The sequence below is a fragment of the Myotis yumanensis genome, unplaced genomic scaffold (genome assembly GCF_028538775.1).
Source record: "Myotis yumanensis isolate MYYU_CA2020_CCGP unplaced genomic scaffold, mMyoYum1.0.hap1 SCAF_9, whole genome shotgun sequence".
Classification (NCBI taxonomy): Eukaryota; Metazoa; Chordata; class Mammalia; order Chiroptera; family Vespertilionidae; genus Myotis; species Myotis yumanensis.
In genome coordinates, this window is record NW_027223760.1 from 31,768,891 (window position 1) to 31,793,348 (window position 24,458).

At 47.5% G+C, this 24,458-nt stretch overlaps 1 protein-coding gene across 1 annotated transcript in view; it reads left to right on the forward strand.

Annotated features, from left to right (window-relative positions):
- Positions 1-2,143: 2,143 nt before the first annotated feature.
- Positions 2,144-24,458, forward strand: part of TBXAS1 (thromboxane A synthase 1) — a 153,568-nt gene continuing 131,253 nt past the window's right edge. Inside the window, exons 1-2 of the mRNA XM_070424019.1 lie at positions 2,144-2,285; positions 11,729-11,899. Of these exons, the coding sequence (XP_070280120.1) occupies positions 11,811-11,899 (89 nt within the window). The 5' untranslated portion in view covers positions 2,144-2,285; positions 11,729-11,810. The remainder of the gene's footprint in view (positions 2,286-11,728; positions 11,900-24,458) is intronic.

Genomic DNA, 24,458 nt, shown 5'->3' on the forward strand with positions numbered 1-24,458 from the left:
TCTCTTAAAAACAGGTGTCTGCCATCTTCCCCATGCCTCTCAGGAGTCCCTCCCATACCACCCTGTCTCCCTCACCCGGCCTGGAGCCTGGAGATGGCTCTGAGGGCTGCTGGGCAGCAGGGTGGGTGTGGAACGTCTAGGGACACTGTTCACCTAAGAGCGTTGTGAACAGCACGCTTTTCTGCAGGTAGAAGTCAAGTCCCTGGGAAAGACACATCTTTCTCTAATTTGCACAAAGTCAAGATTTAGCCCGAAGGTGGGCCTCCTTTCTGGGCTCTGCTCTCCCTCTTCTTCCCATCAGTTGATTTACCTACAGAGAGAGCATCCCCCGAAGCCTCCCGGATGTCCACCCTCCATGTCCTCCACGCGGCCCATGCCTCAGCCCTACTTCCTAGATGGCGGCAGAGATCTCCCAACATCTGTCCTTCTCAGCACCATTTAGCACATGTCCCTCCCCCCATCGCTGGACCCTTTCGCTCTCGCACACACGTGCGTGCCCACCTGCCTGCCCGCACATGCATGGACACGTGTGTGTGCCACCAGCATCCTTTCCAGCTACTCTGCCTCGTGGGGGTGAAGTCCACACTCCTCAGCCTGGTGTCCAGACGCTTCCTCCTGCGGGTCCCTCCCTGCTGCTCCAATCTTATCTCTCACCAGCCTTAGTTATGAACCCTCTGTTCCAGCCAAACTGGTCTACCGGTAAAACCCCGATAAGATAAACAAGTAAAATGAGAGCCAGTGAACCCGGAACAGGTACAGGCAGCCACCGGGGTGTCAGGCTGGGACAGCTTCAGACACATCAAGTGCTCAGGAATCTGAACAGATATTCTCGGGTCTTTGAGTTAAATAGTTCCGCACTGAGGTCACGTGGAGAATGGGACCAAGGACCGGAGCGCTCAATGGAGCGTCCCCTCTCCCTCTTCCTTTCTTTATGGCATTTCATTTGCTGTATTCTCCTTAGAGAGGCTAGTTTGAGAAATGATGTTGTGGTTATTTCAACGAACTGATACATTTCACAGAAGATTCCCCACGTGCTTGGATTATGGGAGCAAACCTCATTTTACTTCAGGTGTTCTCCCAGAAAGAGCACCCACGCCTACCTTCATAACCCAAAGAGCACTGTTGCCATCTGGTGGCTGCTACCTGAAGCACAGGCAGAACTGCATGTATTCATTCAACAAACGTTTCATGAACCCCTACCAGTGCCAGGCAGGCTTTTTCCTGGCCACTGGGGGTACACTGCTGAGTCAGATACAGTTTCTGTCGACATACAATTGATTAGGCAACGTCAACAGAGAACGCTTGGGGTGCTATGGCAGGACACGGAGGTATGAGTCACATCATGGGTGGTCCTGGAGCCTTCCTGGAGGTGACATCTAGTCTGAGTGCTGAAAAGGCGCAAGAAGGAATCTGGCCCCTTAGGAGGGGGTCAGGTTGACACAGGACCTGTCGTAACTCAGGTGGGCACAGGTATAAGCAGGCTGGGGCCTCAGTATACGGACCAGTGCAGATGGACAGGGAGCTAGGACCACTAAAGACAGAATGTTCAAGGTATAAGATAGACTTCCTCAGGCACAGCACATATCTTTGATTCACATTGTTTAGTGGGGTGTGGAGGATTGAGGCTTGATTCAAGTAGCACTGGATCCTAGGAGGGTCTAGTTGGGAGAACCAGCCTTGTCTAGTTAGGTCTAGGTGAGCATCATCCATGGATGGCTCCAATGGCTTCATGGAGCTGTGGGCAGGCTCTGCGCAGTGAACTTGGGGCAGACCCCAAGCTAGCAGCTAGGGCTACAGGAAGTAGGCTCAGCCTCCTGGGGAGAGAGTTGGGGAAACTGGGTCAGATGTCAGCTCCATCCTCATAAAGGTTAGTTCCTCTTTATCCTTGATCCCTTAACTGACTACAGGGCTTTTGGGGACCTCCACGGCCCCCCCCTCCACCCTGTTCTAGTGGCTTGTTTCCTATTGTTGTATTGAGAATAAATTCCAGGCTGGGACCTACCTATGGCAGGAATGCTGTGTGTTTACCAAACTTGTTTCTTTTTCCTCCTGTGCCTGTCCGTTCCCCAGCCTCCTTTCATGTGGGTGTGACCAAGGAAATGAAATTGGGAGTGTTTACACCACTTCTAGGTCTGATCTGTAAAAACCTGGCCAGCTGGTTGCAGACGATCCAGCAAAGACATCTGAGGGGTGGAAGAAGGTGGGGTCACAAGACTGAAGGAGCCTGCGTTCCCAAATCACTGCATGGAAAGCTGCCCACGGAACACCCACATGTGGACAGTTAGGTGAGTGAGAAAGAGACTTCTATATGGTCAAGCCCTTGAGATTGGGCTTTTATCCTATCCACTCTCCCCTCAGGACTCAATTTTTATTTCTACTCTGCCATTCTGGGGGCTGGGATCCTCCTACCCGCTCCTCTATACGTCGCCTTGAAAGCAGCTGCTGTTGAAAGTTCTGATTATCTTCTGCTTTGGGGGCCCCACGGTTGGGCCCATGCATATGTCACAGAGCCCTCCTTCCTGTGTTGGGACTGCGGGGTGCCGACTTGCCTGGAATTCCACTGCAGTCTGCTGCCAGCCTCTGTGGATTCTGGATTCTGCTTCCTGCGCATGCAGCCGGTCTCCACAATCCCTTCCTCCCTCCCTCACCCGCACCCTGTGACTAGGAGGTGAAAAATGGCTGTTTCAAGCACTAGCTTGACTGAAAGCTCCAAGACTTGCCTGAAGGCAGTCAAGCCATCTGCTGACTCCCCATGTTCACCAGCAGAACTACGCCTCATCGTCAACATGTAGCCACATTCAGCCAGGAGGAGTGCCAGGAAAGATGCGATGACAATTTAGAAAGTGCTAATATCTGACAGGCTGAGATCATGGGTGACATAAATTGATAGAGGGGCTGAAATGTGCAGGAAATAGGACGGGCCATGTCTGATCGCAATACCAAGAGCAGCCTGCCGTTGACAGGTTGTCCCGCCTTCTGATGAAACATACAGCCAGGGTCTGCATGGTAGCACTGCAGCAGAGCTCTCATTGTATGACCGGGGCTCCTGGATGATGCTGACGTACTGGTGTTAGACTATCATCTAAAGAGCTCCACACTCATTTTAATAAAACCAGGTGGGACAGAGTTGGCCTAGATACATCGTGTCACTCCCCTGCTGAAAGGCCTTCCTTCAACGGCTTCCCTTTCCTTTCGGAAGGAGTGGTACACTTTTTAATGGCCCACCAGGTCTTAGGTGTTCTGATCCCTACCTACCCCCAAGTTTGGTTTCACCCAGTTTTACATTTCCCCTTGCTCAATGCTTCCAGGCCCCGCTAGTCTTCCCGACATTCTTCAGGCGCATCTAGCACAGTGCTAGGCACTTAGCACAAATTCAACAAATCAATGTCGATGAATGAACGAGGAACAGGGAGGCGGTTAGGAAACTGCTGCAATCTAGTGAGACAGAGCTGTGCTTTGGGTGGACCCCTCTCTCGATACAAGCTCCGTGGCTCAGAAATCTAGCTTGTTTGTTGTCCCAGCGTATTCCCATGGCCTAGAACAGTATCTAACGCAGACTAGATGCCAATAGATTTATGGAGTCAGTGGAATGAATGAGAATGAATGGCTAAAGGGAGAAGTGGCCAGAAGGAGAGAAATCAGTAGGCAGAACCAATAGGGCCTGGCGATTAACTGGATGTGGAGGTGGGGGCTGGGAGAGAAGGAGGAGTCAAGGATGAGCCCAAGTTTCTGACTTGGGAGCGGAGTGGGAGGAGGTATCATTTACTGAGATGGGGAACATGGGCTGAGGACAGGAGGTTAGTGGAGAAAGGAGGCTGCAACGATGAGTCTAGTTTTAGATATTTCAAGTCTGCAGCATCTGTGGAGTATCTGTGAGAAGAGGTCCAGTGGGCAACTCGTTATATTAGTCAGAAACTCAGGGATGAGAACTGGGCTGGAGAGGATGGATTTGGGAATCACCAGCCTGTGGATGTTAATTAAAGCCACGTGAGTATGTAAGGTTGCAGCGTAACAGGTGGTATGGTTGCACAATGATATATAAAATATGGTCCCTGCCCTTACAACCAATACAAAAGTCAAGATTTGACATAGACCTGAAAACTGTTTACAAACCCATCCATGTCTCCATGGCAACGTTGAAGAGCAGAGACAATTCTGCATTATCACAGGGGCCGGGGGAGCACACAGATGCTGCTGCCTCCCACAGGTCTCCTCACAGGAGATGTTCCTGCTTCACGTGGGTCCCACAGATAGTGGCACCCAGAGATCCTACTCTAGCTGGTCCAAACCTGTGCTTTTTCCCAGGTCTCCACTGCGGGGACAAAGAGATAGAAGCAGAAGGTCATCAGTCCTTTCCAACCTCTTTTTCTCAACATCTGCCACTTCACCAGAGCGTGGCAGCAATGACCTACCTGCTAAATCCTAAGACGCTCTGGTGACCACCTCATTTGGCCTTTCTGCAACATTCCCCACCTTTAGGCATTTCATGCTTCTTTCAACTGTCCTCCTGTGGCTTTGGCGAACAGAACCACAGACCACACGTACAAGTGTCCACTCCGTGTTATAGCCCTGCTAAGCATGCCACACGGGCACCTCATTGTCCTCACAACCACCCTGTGCCGTATGTTCAGCTATCACCACTTTACAGATGGGAAACTGAGGCGTGGAGAAGTTAAATAGCTTCTCAAGACCATCCACGCTGGAGAGCAGAAGTGGCTGGATTCAAACCCTGTTCTTTGGAAAACAGAAAGTGACCCCATTTAAGCATGGAAGTAGGGTCTTGTTCCCTCTCAGATCAGCCCTTCTCCATCTCTCCAGGGTCCCCTTTGCTTCTCCCCTGCAAGGCCGCTCTTGCTAATGTTGTTCCATGACCCACTTCTCAGCACTCCACCTATTCTCTGTGGTTAGTTTTATCCTCATGGCTTCGTCCCATCCATATGCAGATGGCTCTTCAAATGCAAACTCCTTCTCTACTCCAGATTTCTCTCCTGACCTCTCCAGGACTGGCTGCCTTCTGAGCATCTTTGCCTCCATGGCCACCAGGGGCCTCATGCTTTGCTGTCTCACCACTGAAGCCACAGTAATTTCCCACCACTTGCTCCTTCTCCCAGGTCTTAACTGCTGTGTATGGCACCACATGACTCAATCAATAGTGTTAGAAATTGAGGAATTATCCTCAACCACTCCCTCTCCTTTACCCTCACACTCAATCAGTGACCAAACACTGGTGATTCTGCCTTCCCAGGGCTCTCTTCCCCATGTCTAGGCCTACTGCTTTATTCAGACCATCATCTCTTACCTGGATGACCAGTGGCCTCTTTGCTGGTGTCCCCATCTCAGGAATAACCCATCCAGTCTGCCTCCCGAGGGATACTTCTAAAAGCAAAGCTAAGCACACTGCTGCTCAATTTTAGGTCCTACTCTGGCTCCCCACTGATCCTAGAATAAAGTGTAAACTCCTTGGCATGACCCACAGTGCCTTATGGGACCGGTCTCTGAGCATCTCTCCGTCCTCCCTCTTACTCCCAACTTCCAATGCCTTTCGCAAATGTTAGCTCTGCTCCCGCTGCCCAGCACATCTGTCCACCCTCATCTGCTGGGTGAAGTCATCTGTCTAGTCTAAGCTCCGGCATCACTTGTTCAAACCTTTAATTTTGTTTTATTTTATTTTTCTTTTAAAAATATTTTTTTTATTGATTTCAGAGAGAAAGGGAGAGATAGAAACATCAATGATGAGAGAGAATCATTGATTGGCTGCCTCCTACACGAGGGGATCGAGCCCCACAACCCAGGCATGTACCCTGACAGGGAATGGAACCATGAGCTCCTGATTCATAGATAGACACTCAACCACTGAGCCACGCCACCGGGCTGTGCAAACCTTTTACAAGCGCCTTCCTCCTACTGTTGCCCCCTCTGTGCCCTGCCTGTGTGTGTGTGTGTGTGTGTGTGTATCGCCACACCTCTAGCGCCGATGGCACTTGGGTGTTCACATGTCTGCTTTCCTCTCCTACAAGCTGAGCTCCTTGGGGGCAAGGCCCAGACTTATATATGGGGATTCTATGCCCGGTGCCTAGTGCCTAGCAATTGTTCAATAAATGTTTGTTGGCTGAAGGAATGAAGGAATGGATGAGCTCATCTCACCTGACCCCATATTTTCAGAAATTGGACAGAGAGTCCCTAAGATATTGCACGGTGTTTAGGAGATGTGGCTGAATGGGGGCCAGCTGAGGTTTGTGCCTTCCAAAAGGGGTCCCGGTATCTTCTGCATGGAGATAAAGCCTCCCGTAGGCGCACACCATCCCCCCTCTTCCTTATCGGCAACTCTGCACACCAGGAGGTGAACATAGGAAAAAGATATCACAGCTGTGGGCTGGCTTGGGGAACTACGGACATTTCAACCAAGAAGTGAGTTTAGATCTAGTGGGAAAAACACTGGGTTTAAAGCCAGAGGCTGGGGCTTGAGCCTGGCCTCTAGAATGTGTTAAATGTATGATTTCAGGCAGCCTTGGAACATCTCTGAGCTCCAGTTTTTTCTGCTTGGACCAGGAATGGAAAGTCCTGCTCACCTACTCCCCAGGCTGGCGCTGAGGCTGCAATGGGGTTATAGTTACACGTAGACGTTCTCTGGATTTGCATGGTGCCCCGGTGTCCTTTATGTGGGGTTCTGCTTGGCAGAGAGAATGTGCCCCACTGCCTCGAACCTCACCAGACACCAGGCTCAGCTCGGCAGCTGGGGCCCGTCAGCAGAGGAGCCAGGCACCGCTCAGACATCTGCACGGGCAGCCTTTAAACACAGGGAACACGGAGGAAATACCACAGGATTTATGGAGTGAAAGCTTTAAAAAGAAACACCAGACTTAAGTCAAAACAGTTGACCCAACTCTGGGGGAGGTGTCTGCCTGGATGTAGGAGAAAAAAAGATAGACTTGGAGTAGGTTGAGGCAGAGGGGAAAAGTGCCGGGGGGTGTCTAACCAAGTGGGGTAACGGCGCACAGCTCGGGGGAGGAAATACTGAGACTCCTTCACGGAGGGCGGCACCCCCCAGCATTTTGAAATGCATGTCTTTGGGCCCAGCGGTGCCACTTCTGAGAATGTCACTTGGGATATCCTCACACAAGGCCACAGTGATATGTACAAGGATGTTCACTGCAGCTTCATTTGCAGTTGGGAAAACTTGGAAACAACTTGAATACCATTCAGCAGAGGGCAGGGTAATTACGACACACCCACACGGTGGAATCCTAAGTACCAGAGATGCATATCTCTAGGACTGAGTGCAGAAAGACGGTCTCGACCCAGTGAGGGGAAAAGCCATTTGCAGAATGGCATGGATATGATGATTTCGCTTTCATAAAAATAAAAAACATAGCCATGTTTATATATGCATAGAAAAAGAAATGGGACGATATACACTCATTCTTAACAGAGTTGGTCTCTGGGAGTTGGTATGTTTCATACAGTTCTGTAGAGTTGTTTGTTTTGTTTTGTTTTTTGTTAATCCTCACCTGAGCATATTTTTTTTGCATTACTTTTCAGAGAGTGAGAGGAAGGGAGGGAGGAAGAAAGGGAGGGGGAAAGAAAGATAGATAGATGATAGATAGATAGATGATAGATAGATAGATAAACATCAAAGTGAGAGAGACACATCAATTGGTTGCCTCTTGCACATACTCCAACCCAGGTGGGGAGCAAACCACAACCTAGGTACGTGCCCTTGACTGGGAATTGAACCCGAGAACCTTTGGTGCAAGGGCTGATGCTCTAACCACTGAGCCACTGGCCAGGATGAGTTGATTGTTTTTATTTATTTTTTTTATTTATTTATTTTTTTAAATTAAATCTTTATTGTTCAGATTACATTTGTTCCTCTTCCCCTCCCCCCCCATAACTCCCCTCCTTCCAGTTCCCGCCCCACCCTCCGCCCTCACTCCCCACCCACTGTCCTCATCCATAGGTGCACGATTTTTGTCCAGTCTCTTCCTGCATTTCCCATTCCCCTTTCCCCCCCAAGAATAGTCTGTCCATTCCCTTTCTATGTCCCTGATTCATTATAATCACCAGTTCATTCTGTACATCAGATTATTTATTCACTTGATTTTTAGAATCACTTGTTCATAGATGCATGTTTGTTGTTCACAATTTGTATCTTTACCTTTTTCTTCTTCCTCTTCTTAAAGGATACCGTTCAGCATTTTGTATAATACTGGTTTAGTGGTGATGAACTCCTTTAGCTTTTCCTTATCTGTGAAGCTCTTTATCTGACCTTCAATTCTGAATGATAGCTATGCTGGATAAAGTAATCTTGGTTGTAGGTTCTTGGCATTCATCACTTTGAATATTTCTTGCCATTCCCTTCTGGCCTGCAAAGTTTCTGTTGAGAAATCAGCTGACAGTCGTATGGGTATTCCCTCGTAGGTAATTGAGTCTCTTTCTCTTGCTGCTTTTAAGATTCTCTCTTTGTCTTTTGCTCTTGGCATTTTAATGATGGTGTCTTGGTGTGGTCCTCTTTGGATTCCTTTTGTTTGGGGTTCTCTGCGCTTCTTGGACCTGTAAGTCCATTTCTTTCACCAGGTGGGGGAAGTTTTCTGCCATTATTTCTTCAAATAGGTTTTCAATATCTTGCTGTCTCTCATCTTCTGGCACTCCTATTATTCTGATATTAGTCCGCTTGAAGCTGTCCCAGAGGCTCCTTACACTATCTTCACACTTTCGTATTCTTTTTTCATTTTGCTTTTCCAGTTGGGTGTTTTTTGCTTTCAAATCTTTGGTTTGATTCTTGTGCTCCTCTGGTCTGCTATTGGGTATAATATTCTTTATTTCAGTCCGTGTATGCTTACTTTCTAATTTCTTTATCGTAGCATCGAGGGTCTCATTAGTTTTCATGAGGCTCTGCTCAAGTTTATTGCAAGCCCTCAAAATTGCGATTTTTAGCTCCATATCCTCCATTTCTGTCATGTTTTTTTGTCTCCGCATCTTTTATGCTTTCTTGGTGCACCCCCTTGTGGTCTTTGTGCACAGTCTTGTTCTAGTTAAGCCTTAATTGTTGTAGTTAATCTGATTGTTTTTAATAGACATAGTATTTAACAGAAAATACCCAGAGAATAAAGGTATAATGTTTAATTATGGTAAATATCATTGCAACAGTCTGCCCTTCATCCTGAAAATATCTTGACCAGAGAGTCCCTGCATTGTCTCATAGATATAAAAATTATAATACATCCTTAATTATGTTACTTTCCTGAGGAAAATCCTTAATATCTCTCATATCCCACCTTTCTACTCCATCTTGGTTAGTTTACTTCCCACAATTCCCTGAGTAGTAGCTCTGCTCTGAGGCAAGCATAGAAAGGGTGTGATGATCCCTCCACAAATCACAGGTCACATAGGAAGGGCTCCAAAAATACCAGCTGGAGGAATGAATGAGTGGCCTTGGTGCCACTAGGGAAGCTGGACACCAACATTCAAAGGTGTCTCCAAGAACAGGGCAGGACCTGTGCCAGGTGTATGGGTGACATGCCCACGGGGTGACGTGAGGAACATATTCTAGATGCAGAGCCTAAAAATCGAGATGAGAGACCTGGATTCTATCAGCTATGGGACTTGGTACCAGTCACACCCTTTCTGGGTTTCATTTCCTCCTCTGTAAATAAGACTTGGGCTTGGTCAACATTTTTCAAAGCATGTTCCTGAGGGATGTGTTGATAAATGTCTCTTAAGAGGGACTCTGTGGTCAAATGCACTTGGGAAATGCTGCTCTCGGCATCATACTCTTGCTACGACAAGCCTTTCGGTAAGTAAGCTTGCTTCTGGGTGCTTTACCAGCATTGCTCACATTTATTCACCTCCAAACCTTAGAAGAGAAAACTTTTTCTGAGCCTCTTTCTAGCACACACACTGCTCCCAGTCATACCTGAGGCCCTTCTGACGGAATCTGTGGCCGTGATGAGCTGGCTTCCTCCACACCCACAGCCTCATGTTCTAGGTGTCCCCTGTGGAGTGCAGCTCTGTTTTGTGAGGGGAGCACACAGATCCATTAACATCTCAGTACATACTGATGGGATGGGACGGGACAAAGGAGACTTTGTCTGAAAGGTCTGGGCTGGAGCATGGGGCACTGGGGTCCAGATGGGGTACAGCTGTTGGGGGACACCTACGTAGGGATGCAAAACAGGGAAGCAGGGCAACTGGTCAGAGAAAAGGGAAGTACTTGGTACCCGAGGGGTTCACTCTCATTTGTGGCTGTAGCTCCATCTATGCCTCTGGATTTAAATATTATTTGTATGTTGATGGTGCCCGTGTTTGAATATAAACTTTTGTTCAGAGAATGGGCTTTGGAGGCCTACATCCCATGACTTTTCGATAAGATGGGATTAAATTTTACCTCCTTGGGTTATCTGCGAGGATTAAGTGAGCAGACACATACGAACACTCTTAGGAGAGTAACTAACACACAGCAAGTACCCCATAAATGCACTATCATGACTCATCCTTGTTACATATATTTTCACCCCAGATTGCTCTCTGACTTGACAGGGCCACTCAGATGTCTCCCAAGCATCTCAAACTTAACAAAACCCAAACTGAACCTCTTGATTTTCCCAACAAGACTCCACCTTCCCCATCTCAGTAAAGGACACCCTGTACCCTTGTAGATCAAGCCAGGAACCTGGTGGTCAGACATGTTCCCTCCTTCCCCTCCACGTCCCACCCCCCAGGAAACGCTGAAGTCTACCCCCAAATGCATCCCAAATTCACGTGCTTCTGTGCACCTCCCATCCCTGCTGTCGTCTAAGGAGCGTCATCTCAGGAGGGAGGCCGAAGTCCTCTGCGTGGCCTCCCTGCTCTTCCTCCTGCCCCCTGCCCGTGAATTCCTTACATGTCGCCAGAACGACTTTAATAATCATAAGAACAACCACATCCAAACCTCGACGGCTGATAAGTGAAGCCCAGGTTTCTTCCCTTGGCCTGTGCTGCCTGGCCTCTGTGGATGCCCCACCTCTACCCGGCTGCTCCCTCAGCTGGCCCACGGATTTGGATACACCCGCCCCCTTACTAAAGGTGTTGTGCGATGACTAACAAGCAAGAAAGGATCCAGGCTCCACTAGTCAGATAAGCTCAGCACTAGGACAAAGGATCCATACACGCGGGTATCTATGGATACACTTTCAGACATTTAAGAAATCCTCGCACTCAGGACGAGAGCACTAATCTGAGGCAGGGGTTTTGGTCCATTGCAACAGCCAGTCACCAACAGCCAGCCCCCAGTCACCTCTGACCCCAGAGAGGTCGTCAGGCCTGGGAACCAATGAACTTTGCCGGATGGATGCCCTCAGGGCAGCCAGCATTTTTTCATCAGGCTGATGTCCACCCCGGGTTTTTCTGGGATATACAGAATCTCTTCACTTAATTCTAAATTAATTTTTTTTTTTTTTTTTTGAGAGGAGTCTTTCTTTAAGGACCCCTTGTCCTGGTTGAACCAATTTGTTTCTCAGCCAACATGGGGCCAGCTCTGCTGCCGGTTCCCCGGGGAATTTAACGTAAATGTTTATTGACGGTACAGTCATCAAGAAAATGCAGTTGCTGATTCATTGCCTTACACAGAAAGCCTTTGTTTTTCCCTCCTCTTCCTTCCTCTTTATACGGAGACACCCTGAGAACGAGCACATTCTGGGGACCCACTCGAGGTGATGTTTTCTTGGTTGCCTCTTCCTTCTTCTGTCTGCAGAGCGTGATTCCTGTACCGGCAGGGCCATCCGCCGCCTCTCCCCCTGCAGGACACCCCCGAGGGTCTCGGAGAAGCAGGAGCGATGGAAGGCTGGGGGCTCCTCAGTCTGGAAGCCAGCGGCCCCGTGCTGACGGTGACCCTGTCAGTGGTCCTCTTGGCCCTCCTGACGTGGTAAGTGCGGCTCAGAGACGGCAGCCTGGGGAGCCCGGGAGCCCTGCTGGAGCCAGGAGGGGGACGCAGGAGTGTGTTTTCCTTCTTTTCTAATCTGGAGGGAGTTGAGTATTAACACAGCTTCAGAATGAAAGGCAAACAGCCGGGTTAATCTTTTGCTAAAATGCATGAGATTGAAGTGTCAGAAAAGGCTGGGGGGTCAGTCACTGAGAACGCTGCACATAATTGAGTCTGAGAGCGACGGAAAAAGAAACCAAGTGGAAAGGTTTGGGGAGAAGTATGTCCTCGCACCCCGTCCTATCTTCTCACCTTGGCTTTCTAAGATCTTCTCCCCGCCTCGGCTGTACAGCACAACCGGCCCCTGGTTCATGTTGCACTAAACACAGAAAGGATGTGGGAGCTCTCTGGCATCGGGGGCTACCCTGCGGGCAGTCACTGACGGGGATTTTTGGAAGTTTAAGGACAAAGTGGTGGAACTAATGTCCTTGTTTTCTAATATTTGATAAAAGGGAATGGGTCCCTGTGAGCATAGCACACTCAGTGGCCACAAAGTCTGGGACCCTGCAAGGATCTCAAATGGGAACTGGGAGCAGCTCCCTGTGGTAGTGTTAGTTCAACAGGTTTTCCGACGTCTGGCTCAGTCCAAGGTCACACAACGGGCGGCACTTATGCATATCCACCTGTCAGTCATAAGCACCTGGATTTAGGCAGCTCTGGGGTTTGAGGGGAAGGTGGAACTTGGGTTTGAACAGAATTTCAATTTATGTTTCCGGTGGTAATAAAGCCTCCTCTAGATTAATAACTGGGAAATCACTTTCAGAAGCATCAAACATTATGCAAATGTGAGGTATTATTCTTCTGGAATTTGCATAGCTGAAAATGGGATTCACGTTTGATGTTCTGTGATGATGAAATTACTTCTTGGAAACTGGCTCTGAAAGGCAGCTTCAGTCCAGTGCTGTTTTGCCTTTTAACTGGCTTAATTATCTTTTGAACTTTTCTGTGGCAGTGTAGCTTATCTTGCCTCGGGACCAGCCACATGCAAATGGTAGCCCCCCACCCCTACCCCATTAATCCATCTTAACATCGTTCCACGCTCAGTGACGCACACAGCACAGCACAGCACCTGACACGTAGGAGGGTGCTTACTTAGTAGATGTCAGCCACTCTAATGACCTGACACTCATGTAACCTAAATGCAGAGGAAAGTAAGTGTTTGGTGCTTTAGGCATATTTTTAATTATTTATTAATATTAATTTCTCATCAACAGCTAGGCTCTCAAAGCATGTCCCACCTGAGTCCTCCAGGTGGTCTCATGGCATCAATGTTTATATTATACTAGAGGCCCGGTTCATGAATTCGTGCACGGGTGGGGTCTGGCTGGCCTGGCCTGATCGGGGTGGGGGGTAGGTGGTGGGGGACGATCAGGGGCGGGGCCGGCTGAGGGGAGGGGCTGTGGGCAGTTGACTGGCCGGCCCAGCCCCCTGGTTGAACTCCCGGTCAAAGGGACAATTTGCATATTAGCCTTTTATTATATAAGATACTTTCCTACATGTCTGTGTCTGTCGTTAGTGTGTTGTTTTCATTTCTGTATTCTTATGCCCAGCTCAGTGCCTCACCTATGGCCTCGATAAATTAATGAATCGCATACATTAACGTTGCTCTGGTCATGGAAAGGGGCATGTGTCCTGACCATAAGCTGCTGTAACTGTAATCAGCGTACATCAGAGTCACGGTCAATAACACCGCATTGTTCAGCAAGGCAGCTGTGCATGTGTAATCTATTCCCGGGGACAGATTAATAACCTGGGTCAGAGACAAGATTAGATAAAAGCATGAAGCAGAGGTGGTAAATAGGAAGGGAGAGCTGACTTCCACCTGTTATCACAAAAGCATTCATTGATCTGTTCATGTGTGCCAGGCGTGGAGTGAGGCCCCAGGACAAGGTCAGGAAACAGGAAGTCTGGATCGGATCCCATGGGAGGGGGCATATGGAGGTCCTGGGGTAAACTCAACGTCTGGAGAGAATATTCCAGAAGGAGAGGAGCAGCAGGAGGGAGGAGCCGTGGCTGTGGCTCTGGTGCCCTCGAGTCTATCCCTTGATTAGGCTCCAGGAAAACACCTTGGCCTGTTGACCTTTCTCTTCCAGGCAAGGTTCTAGGTAGCCACTGAGCCACAGACATCAGCTTGAATAAAGTGGGGTCTCCCCAGCTTCATTTTCTTAGAAGGTTACATGTGAGAGAGATGCTCACAGCCATCTTGCCTGAGGAGAATTTGGGGAAGGTGGCACGTCCTGAATATTTCAACTCCTTAGTCTCTCCTTTCAGAGTGACACCTGCCATTGGCCAGGTAAGAGCGCAATGGAGAACCTAAACTCAACTCTGAGAAGGTAAAATTATGAGGGACACCAGGATAGTTTCTTGCCTCTTCAACCAGCCGGCGAGTTCCTCCCCGGTAGGGGTGGGGTCTCATATCTCATTACAGTTCTGGCAACTTCTGTCCATGGCACAGGTGTTCTGCTAGCATTTGGTTTAATGGGGGAAAAGTTAAGGACACATGTATCAGCCCAGCGTCCAGGACTTAGGGCTTGGCTCTCGCATCCTTCAGGGGCCTCATCTGGTCTCTCCTCTGACATCCTGTGCTGTTCATGGTTCTCTGAAGGGACATGCTGCAGCAGGGCCTTTGCCCTGGCCGGTCCCCGTGCTTGGATGCCCGTCCTCTCTTCCCTTCAATGCTAAGCTCAGGGGCGTCTCCTCAGGGAAGCCTTTCCTGGGGTTGCCCAAGGCACATACAAGCCCCCACTCAGTGCTGCTTTTATCATCCCTCTCATCTCCTCTCTTTCACATGCCTGGCTCGAGCTTGGCACCTAATAAACGTTGGCTGAAGGCTAATTCCAGCCTCTAATCTCTGCTGGCATTTTCCTTGCTGGTTCAACTCTTACCCCTCACAACTCAGTATAAATCTTTTGGCCACATGAACCACCCCTTTCCTGAAAGCCTACTGTACGTTCACTTTGTACCTACTTGGTGACCACTTTTCTAATTGTTGCAGATCGACTGTCCTTGTAGCTCCCCCCTCCCCCGCCCCCACACACACCTTGTAGAGGAGAGACCATGGCATGTACTTATAAATGAACAAGTCTTAGTTATTAAGTGTATGTGCAAATTTGAAAAGAGGAAGACAAAATAGTTCATTTCATTTAAAAAGAGTGCATTGCAAAATAGGCATAGTATATGTTGATAGTTTTCCCAAAACTGCACTTGACATGATTTTTTAATGAGGATCATTCACAGTGGCAGGTAGGTGCCTGAGCAGTGTGAGTTGGGGTATAAGGAGACCAGGGCCACTCCACTGGGGTGGGAGACGGAGCTGGGGGTGTAGAATCTATGAGCTAGAAGTACATGGAGCACAGCAAAGGTGATTAACACATGTGAGAAGCATTTTACGATTTCTGTATAAAACTGTTTTAAATTCTTACTCCTGGAAGAGATTTGATGTATAAGAAATAAGTTGCACGAGTTGAATATTGCTAGAGGCAGCCTTGACTCCTAGTGCTTTTAAACTCTCAAGCACACCTAAGAACTGGCAGCTGGATTCTGGCTATAAAGATTTCTTTATTCTTTGGAGTAATGGGGGAGTCTTGGCTGATGAGAAAGGTAAATGGAGGCTGTTCCACTAAGTAACTGAGCAGTTAAAACAAGTGAATATGTGCCGATGGTGGAGGCTGAGAAGAGCCCTTGGGAAGATGGAAGAGCTTTTAGTGCTGAGCTGCATTTAAGGTTCAGGGTCCCAAGACAACAGAGGTACAGATCAAACAGACATTAAACTAGGAATCAGGGTGAGTTAGTGTTCTGGTCAAGTCTCAGTCTAAGACCAGGTTAAAGTAAAATGTGCTGGGTGATTATTAAGACTTAAGACTGTGACGGAAATGCCTATCACTATACTTGAGAATTTCTTTCTCAGACAGCTTGCTCTACATGTCGGGGAACGGGATTCTGATTCTAGACCCACATCTGGTCCCAGAGCCTATTGAAAAAACACCGCTGTTCCCTGGGGTGCAAAGATGGTTCAACATCCACAGATCAATAAATGTGATACACCACATTAACAGAACAAGTATAAAAATCACATGATCACCTCAATAGATGCAGTAAAGACATTTGACAAAAATTCAACTTCCTTTCATGATAAAAACGCTCAACCAACCAGGTATAGAAGGAATGTTCCTCAGCGTAATAAAGGCCATATATGACAAGCCGACAGCGGACATCATACTCACAGTGAAAAGTTGAAAGCTTTTCTGCTAAGGTCAGGAACAAGACGAGGATGCCTATTCTCACTACTTTTATTTAACATAGCATTGGAAGTCCTAGTCAGAGCAATTAGGCAAGAAAAAGAAATAATAGCCCTCCAAATTGGAAAGAAAGAAGTAAAACTGTCTCTGTTTGCAGATCCCACGATTATATATATATCCTATATAATAAAGAGCTAATATGCTAATTAGACCAGATGGCAGAATGACCTTCTGGAACAACCAGTGGGGGGGGGGGGGGGGCTGTGGGGCTGCAAGGAAGTCAGGGCTGCTGCGAGGGCAGAGGCAGCCGGGGCTGCGAGGGCCGAGCCCCTTGCACAAATTTCGTGCATCGGGCCTCTACACTAAAGACTCCATCAAAAGACTGTTAGAACAAATTAACATATTCTATACAATGGCGGGATACAAAATCAACATATAAAAATCAGTTACATTTCTATATACGTACAACAAACTATCTGAAAAAGAAATAAAGAAAACAATCCCATTTATAATAGCATCAAACAGAATAAAATAGGAATAGATTTAGCCAAGGAGGTAAAAGATTATAAAACACTGATGAACCAGACACAAAGAAATAGAAAGATATCCTGTGTTCATGAGTCAGAATTAATATTGTTAAAATGTCCACACTACGTAAAGTCATCTACAGATTCCATGCAATTCCTATCAAAATTTCAATGGCATATTCCACAGAAATAGAAAAAAGATCCTGAAATTTGTATGGAAGCATAAAAGACTCCAAATGCACTGCACTTCCTGATTGCAAACTACAGTATAAAGCTATAGTAGTCAAAACAGTCTGATATTGGCATTAGAAAAAAAACACATAGATCAATGGAACAGAATAAAGCATTTAGAAATAATCTGATGGATATACAGTCAATTATTTTTTTTTTTTAAAAAGCCAAGAATACACAATGGGGAAGGGAAACCCTCTTCAATAAATGATGCTGGGAAAAGTGGATAAACACATGCAAAGGAATGAAATTGAACCCTTATCTTTGACCATACAGAAAAATTAACTTGCAGTCGATTACAGACTTAAATTTAAGACCTGAAACTGAAACTCCTAAAAGAAAACATAGAGGAAAAGTCCCTTGGCAGTGGTCTTGGCAATCATTTTTTTGAATGTGACACAAGAAGCACAGGTAGCAAAAGAAAAAAATAAGTGGGACGACAGCAAATCAAAGAGCTTCTGCACAGCAAAGGAAACAATCAACAAAATACAAAGGCAAACTACAGCCTGGAAGAAACTATTTGCAAACCATATATCTCATAAGGGGTTAAAACCCAAATTACAGAAGGAACTCATGCAACTCAATAGCAAACAGGCAAACAAAAAATTTAAAAAATGGGCAAAGGATCTCAATAGATGTTTTCCCAAAGAAGATATACTAATGGCCAACAGTTATATTAAAAGGTGTTCAACATTACTAATCATCAGGGAAATGCAAACCAAAACCACAACAAGATATCACCTCCAACCTGTTAGGATGGCTGTCATCAAATGATAGGAGATAATAATTGTTGCCTGGGATGTAGAACAAAGGGAACCCTCATGCCCTGTTGGTGGGAATATAAATTGGTGCAGCCATTATGGAAAACAGTATGGGAGGTCCTCAAAAAATTAAAACTAGAACTACCATATGATCCAGCAATTCCACTTCTTAGTATATATCCAAAGAAAATGAAATCAGGATCTTTAAGAGGTCTCTGCACCCCTGTTCACTGCAGCATTATTCACAACTAGAGGTCCGGTGCACGAAATTCATGCACAGGTAGGGTCCCTAGGCCTGGCCAGCAATCAGGGCTGATTGGGGCTTCCGGCTGCCAGTTGGGGCCTTCCTTCGTTCCACACCACCCCCTGGTGGTTAGTGCACTTCATAGCAAGTGATCGCACTCCTGGTCTCCATGTTGAACTCCCAAGGGGACACCTTGCATATTAGCCTTTATTATATATAGATATATATTGAAACAACCTAAAGTGTCCATCAGTGGATGAATGGATAAAGAGGTTGTGATATATATATTTATATATATATATATATATATATATATATATATAAATATTAGATGGATATACATATATATATCGTGTGATATATATGTACATATATAATATATATGTGTAATATATAATATATATAATAATATATATTATCAGCATTATTTAGCTTTCAAAAAGAAGGTTCTCCTGCCATTTGTGACAATGTGGATGAACTTGGAGGACATTATGCTAAGTGAAACAAGCCAGACACAAATAGTGCATGACATCACTTATATGTGGACTCTAAAACAGTCAAATTCATTGAAGTAGATAACAGAATGGTGGTTGTCAGGGGCTGGAAGGTGGGGGAAATGGGGAGATGTTGGTCAAAGGGTACAATTTTTCAGTAATAAGATAAATAAGTTCTAGAGATCTATTGTACAACATGATAATTATAATAAATAATAATATATTATACTTGAAAGTTGCAAAGATTTGTAAATCGTAAGTGTTCTTACCAACACACAAATGGTAGCTGGGTGAGGTGATGGATATCTAAATTAGCTTGGTTGTGATAATCATTACATAAGGTATGTATATATGAAAACACCAAGTTGTGCACCTTAAATACATACAATTTCTATCTGTCAATCATACATCAATGAAGCTGGGGAAACCCGCTGGGGTAGAACAGGGGAGCCCAGCCGAGAAACCTTGAGCTGGGCAGAGCAAGGAAGCCGCCGAGGTGTCCCCGGTGTAATCAGAGGCAGAGGGAGGGACATCCAGCCGCTGAGTGGGTATTTGCAGAGTGAAGATCAGTGTGATCACCATTTCCCAAGTTCTGTTCCTAAAAATGTTTGGGGGGTTGAGTATAATGACGTGCAAGGCCTTTCTTGGTGATTCACAGCATGTCAAAGGCCCTGAAAGGTTCCATCGCAAAGAAATCTGTTTAACTTTATTTAACTCAGGCTTTCCTGAGCTTGTTTAATTAAGTAATGCCACGCACGGCCATAGTGAGAAGGGCAGTGAAGACGGCCGCAGTGGTCAGCAAACTGCAGCTCTCGAGCCACAGGTGGCTCTTTGGCCCCTTGAGTGGGGCTCTTCCTAAGCCTTAGGAGTACCCTAATTAAGTTAATAACAATGTACCTACCTATATAGCTTAAGTTGAAAAAATTTGGCTCTCAAAAGAAATTTCAATCGTTGTACTGTTGATATTGGGCTCTGTTGACTAATGAGTTTGCCGACCACTGGCTAGGGCGTTCCCTTGGAAAGGGTGGTCAGACGTGTCAGCAGTTAGGCAGCTGCCCAGCTGCTGTAAATGAGGGGCGGCTGGACAGAGGAATAAAACATGGAAATGATCCCTCTGCAAGCTCCCAGGCTCTGGGTTGATGATGTGGATGATGTTCTTCAGGGCATAGAGAGTACAGAGTCTAGAGGGCAAAGTAGGGCCAACGTGTGGGGCTGGCACCAGTTCAACATCAAAGGAAATGAATAACCACAGCTATCCGGCAGCGGCCTGGGGACTTGCGAGTGCCCCTCGGCGTCCATCAGGAACGCTGCCAAAGCGCTCCTCACGTGGCGTGGGCAGCTGGCCTGGATGACGGCCGAGGCCGCGAGGTCTAGGCTGCAGGACTGTTTCACCTGTTGATGCTCTCACACGGGCAGGTCTGTGCTGAACCTACGTGCTGCTGGTGAAGCAAGTCAGAAAACACCCGTGATCCGCTGGTGTCTGCCCCCTCTCCTGCCTGGCTGCCCTACTCATCTCCAGTGGCATTTCCTGTGGCCCTGACAGTGTCCCAGGAGCCTGGAAACATGCCCACAAAGCAACTCCCATGGGCCTCGTTGCGGCTTCGTGCATGACCTCTTGCTTCTTGCTTCCCTGTGCCAGTCCCTTGGCTGTTCTGTGTCGCCAGCCATGGGGGTGGCTTTGGAAAGCAGAAGGGCCTGGAATGCAGGGAGGAATTGCCTTGGAGGAGAGTAGAGGGAGGCAGTTTCAGGTGGAGAAGTATCACAGGCAAAGGCAACACCAGAGCCTGTAGCATTTGGTGGAACAAAGCATTCACAGTGTGAGTAGTGGACGCATTTTAGAAATAATGTTAAAGGCATGGATAATTTCCAGTGCCCCGGCGCCTCCAGTGAAGGGTGCACGCTACTTCCTGTTTTTGTGTTTTTGTACTTTTGTCTAGGCTGTGATGGGCACTTTGGTTTAATAACTCGGCAATGAGCTTGCAGATAAAATCGAGCCTGCTTATGAAAACGAGGTCTGTGCTTCCTCGAGGACCATTTTCGCAGAATATTACTTTTTTTTTTGTTTTCTCTCTTTTCAATAGTTATGCACAATATCCCTAGCCTTCCCCCTCGCTTTATTGATTTTCCACGACGAGAGTACGAGGTGTGACTATAAAGTAACGTGACTGATTATTTCAGTACACACACCAGAACGTACGCAGCCCAGCGGATTTTATGACCTGCAGAGGCATGTTCCTGGTGGGTGAACCTTCCTGCACAGGGGCCACTCTCGCAAAATGCGCGCTTAGGCCTTTTCCTTGGGAAGGGTCCATGGTGTCTGCATGCAGTCTTTTGACAGCTCTCTGGGCAACAAATCATCATCTCAGTTGAGAACAGATTGATTTTTAAAACAGCCCCGATTTGGGGAAATGGATGATCAGACTGGGGAACTATTTTAAATCCCAAACAAGCCCTGACCGGTTTGGCTCAGTGGGTAGAGCGTCAGCCTGCGGACCGAAAGGTCCCAGGTTCGATTCCGGCGAAGGGCATGTACCTTGTTGCGGGCACATCCCCAGTAAAAGGAGTGCAGGAGGCAGCTGATCGATGTTTCTCTCTCATCGATGTTTCTGACTCTCTATCCCTCTCCCTTCCTCTCTGTGAAAAATCAATAAAATATATATTTTTAAAAATCCCAAACAAAATGTGATTGTAAAACAATAAGGCATCGTTGTTTCCTCAGAAGGTCTGGAAGCCTGGGGGTTCTGTGGAAGGGCCACACTTACCGGGCATAGGAGTTGTTCTTAGTCTTTGTTTGTTTGTTTGTTTTAAAGGAAAAATAGTAATAGTCTAAATACTTAAGGTCATGCTTTCTCTAATCTGGTTAAGAAATTTAGGCTGCTGGTAGCAGTTACTCGCTGGGCAGAGTTGAAAAGAGGAACCTCATTCCTCCTATAAACAAAGCCCACCATCAACTTGATGGTGGAGCCTTACTGAGCCCCCTGAGTAAACGCTTGCGGCCGCTCTCCCTGGAGGACAGTGGCTCTTCCAGAAGCAGAGCTGTTGGATAACCCCCCCCCCGGCCCCGCCCAACACCATCACCACCACCAAAGGGCCCTCATTGGCCGTGGAGGCCGAGTGCCCCGTTCTCGGGAACCTCAGCAGAGCAGCAGGAACTTGTTTCTGACTATAAACACCAAGTGCCTCTGAACATGGGATGAGACTCTGGGGACAGAGGGACAGGGGACAGGAGCTCACACTATTGTGGACGGGAATTTCAATTATTAAGAGCCACCTTGTTCCTGGTTTGCCAGAAATCTGTGATGTTGCACAACTTCCTGGGGGGTGGGCAGGGAGGTGTGCCAGTTGAGTGGGAGATCCCCAGAGCCTGGGACTTGGTGTCCTCGGCCTCCTCGCAGACCCAGTTCCTGGGCCACACTGCGGGGCCACCCTCAGCCTGCGGCGTGTGCCCTCACAAAGGTGTGCTTCTTAGGTTTTGCGGAGGCACAAGGCAATTCCTGAGCGTGGCCCCAGAAAGAAGACGGCCTTTTGAAATTGTTATTTGTTCAAAGGTATCTGGAAAAATGGTGTCAGAGATGGTCTAAAAGCAAGGCCAACCTCTATAAATAGTGACTTCACCCAAATCCTGTTTTCTAAGCACTACACCCAGGCACCCGGGGAGGGCCAGCGCTATGGACCCAAACCAGCCACTGCCTCCACATTGGGAGCTGAAAGGTGCCGAAAATCCTCCTGCCTTTCCCTCCTACCTGCACACCACAGGCCCCTTTTCTCGGCACACTTTGCATACCACTGTCCCTGCTGCCTGGATGCCCACCCCTCTGCTGAATCCAATCCTATCCATCCTTCCAAACTCTGTCCAAATGTTGCTCTTCTTTTTTTTTTTTTTTTAATATATTTTATTGATATTTTACAGAGAGGAAAGGAGAGAGATAGAGAGTTAGAAACATGGATGAGAGAGAAACATCGATCAGCTGCCTCCTGCACATCTCCTACGGGGGATGTGCCCGCAACCCAGGTACATGCCCTTGACCGGAATCGAACCTGGGACCTTTCAGTCCGCAGGCCGACGCTCTATCCACTGAGCCAAACCGGCCTCGGCAATGTTGCTCTTCTTGAAGGTCTTCTTAACCAGGCCAGCCCTCGGTGATCTGCTCACTTTGAACTCCAGTAGCTCTTTCTGTCTCTATTGCTATCTTGGCACTTACTGTATTTTTTAAATTTTTTCTGCATGTGTCCTCTCTTCCTAGCCTGACTATAAGCCCCTGAGGGCAGGGGCTGAATTTTAAGCCAATGAGTGCCTTGTGCACAGTAGCTGCTCAATAGATGTTAATGATGATAATCCTGCCTCAGGTAACTGGGATAGCAGTCCTGCTTCCAAAATGCTCGCTGTTACGTGGGTGCACGCATGCACACAGCACAGGGAAAGGTAGGATCGATCTCCCTCCGACGTGCACAGTAGTGGCTCCGTGCCCTCATCACCTGGCAGAATGCCTCGCACATGGCTCATTGAAGGAGCGGATAAATGACTTCTCCATTCACACACTCACTGAATGCTGAAGGTTTTCTGGGTTGTGTGCTGGTTCCGCCTCCTTGATGTGCAGTGGATAACATCCCCATGAATTCAAACAGATTCGGGGATTATCACACGAGGAATCGAGGAGCAAGACTATGATGCAAAAGGAGGGGCTGGGCCAGAATGCAGGACACAGCCGTTTAGAAGATGCACTCCCCAGAGCACTCAGGCTAAGCAGGGTGTCCTGACCACCGTGTGAGGGGAGAGGATGCGTCCAAGCCCAGCAGAGAGGCTGCAAAGGACAACCACTTGCTCCTTCATTGTCCTACTGAACCCCAAGGCCCACAGTTTAAGGCAATGCTACCTACACGCTCACCACCTTCCACTGCTTCTAGCATTTCCCCATAGACCCCATGTTCCATTGTTCAAACAACAGTGTATATGTAAGCAATGATTGATTTATCTTCCCCTTTTAATTATTCAAAGACGAGCTGATGGAAGCTCCGCCAATGAGAACAGCTGATCAGTGAGATAACCAGCATTAGCGTACCGAGTTATAATTCCACTCCAAAGCAAAGAAGCTTGACATTTTAGTTAACCTGCACAATCTGATTGTCAATAAGTGCACAATTTACATTAGGCTCTTTGAAATGTTGAAAGTATCTCAGGTGCCCCCTACGCGGATCAATAGGCATCTAGGGACCTCAGGCTGCAAGCATCATAAAGCAGTTGGTTATACATTTATGGGTTTGAACTCTGTCTGTATAAAGAGAGTGACCAAAATTTGTAGCAGCATCTTATGACATAAGGGATGGTTGAGAGAGATCGTTGGGGAGGTGTTAGGAGAAACACGGCACTGTGGACATCAGCTAGGCCTTTACAGTTTAGGGTGGATACACTATAATGGGTGGCCTTGGGCAAGTCAGTCTATTCCTACCAGTTTCCTCATTGATAAGAGAGGACTGACAATCCCTGTCTCTCTGCATATGGCAGCCAGGCCAGCTCTTCCTCACCCTGACAGTCAACCGATCCCCAGTGTTGGGAGGCTGTTTCCTAAGTGATCCTTGAATCGCTCGCCCCTTCCTCTCTATCGGCTCTCCTCTACTATACATAGTTCAAGATTTCAAGAGCATCCTTGGCTAGAAATAGCCTCCCAAATGATTTTCCTGCCTTCTGTCTCGTGCTCCCCAAATTTGTCCTGCAACTTTACAGCTAGAATACCACCTCAGGAGCTTGCCACTCTGCTTCGTAACACCCTTCCCCAGCCCTCCCGCCTAGAGAATGTCTCCCAGACCTGGCACACCAGGCCCTCTCTGACCTGGCCCTGCCCACCTTGGCATGCTCATCTCCCATCAGGTCTCAGCTGGAACTCTGCTCTCGGTGCTCAGTTCCTGCCACATACCATCTGTTTACCACCCGCTCCCTTCCCTCTACTGGGGTGCCCTCCCCTTTCAGTCAAGAGAGGGCTTCTGCGTCCCTGTGTTCCTGGCCTCACCG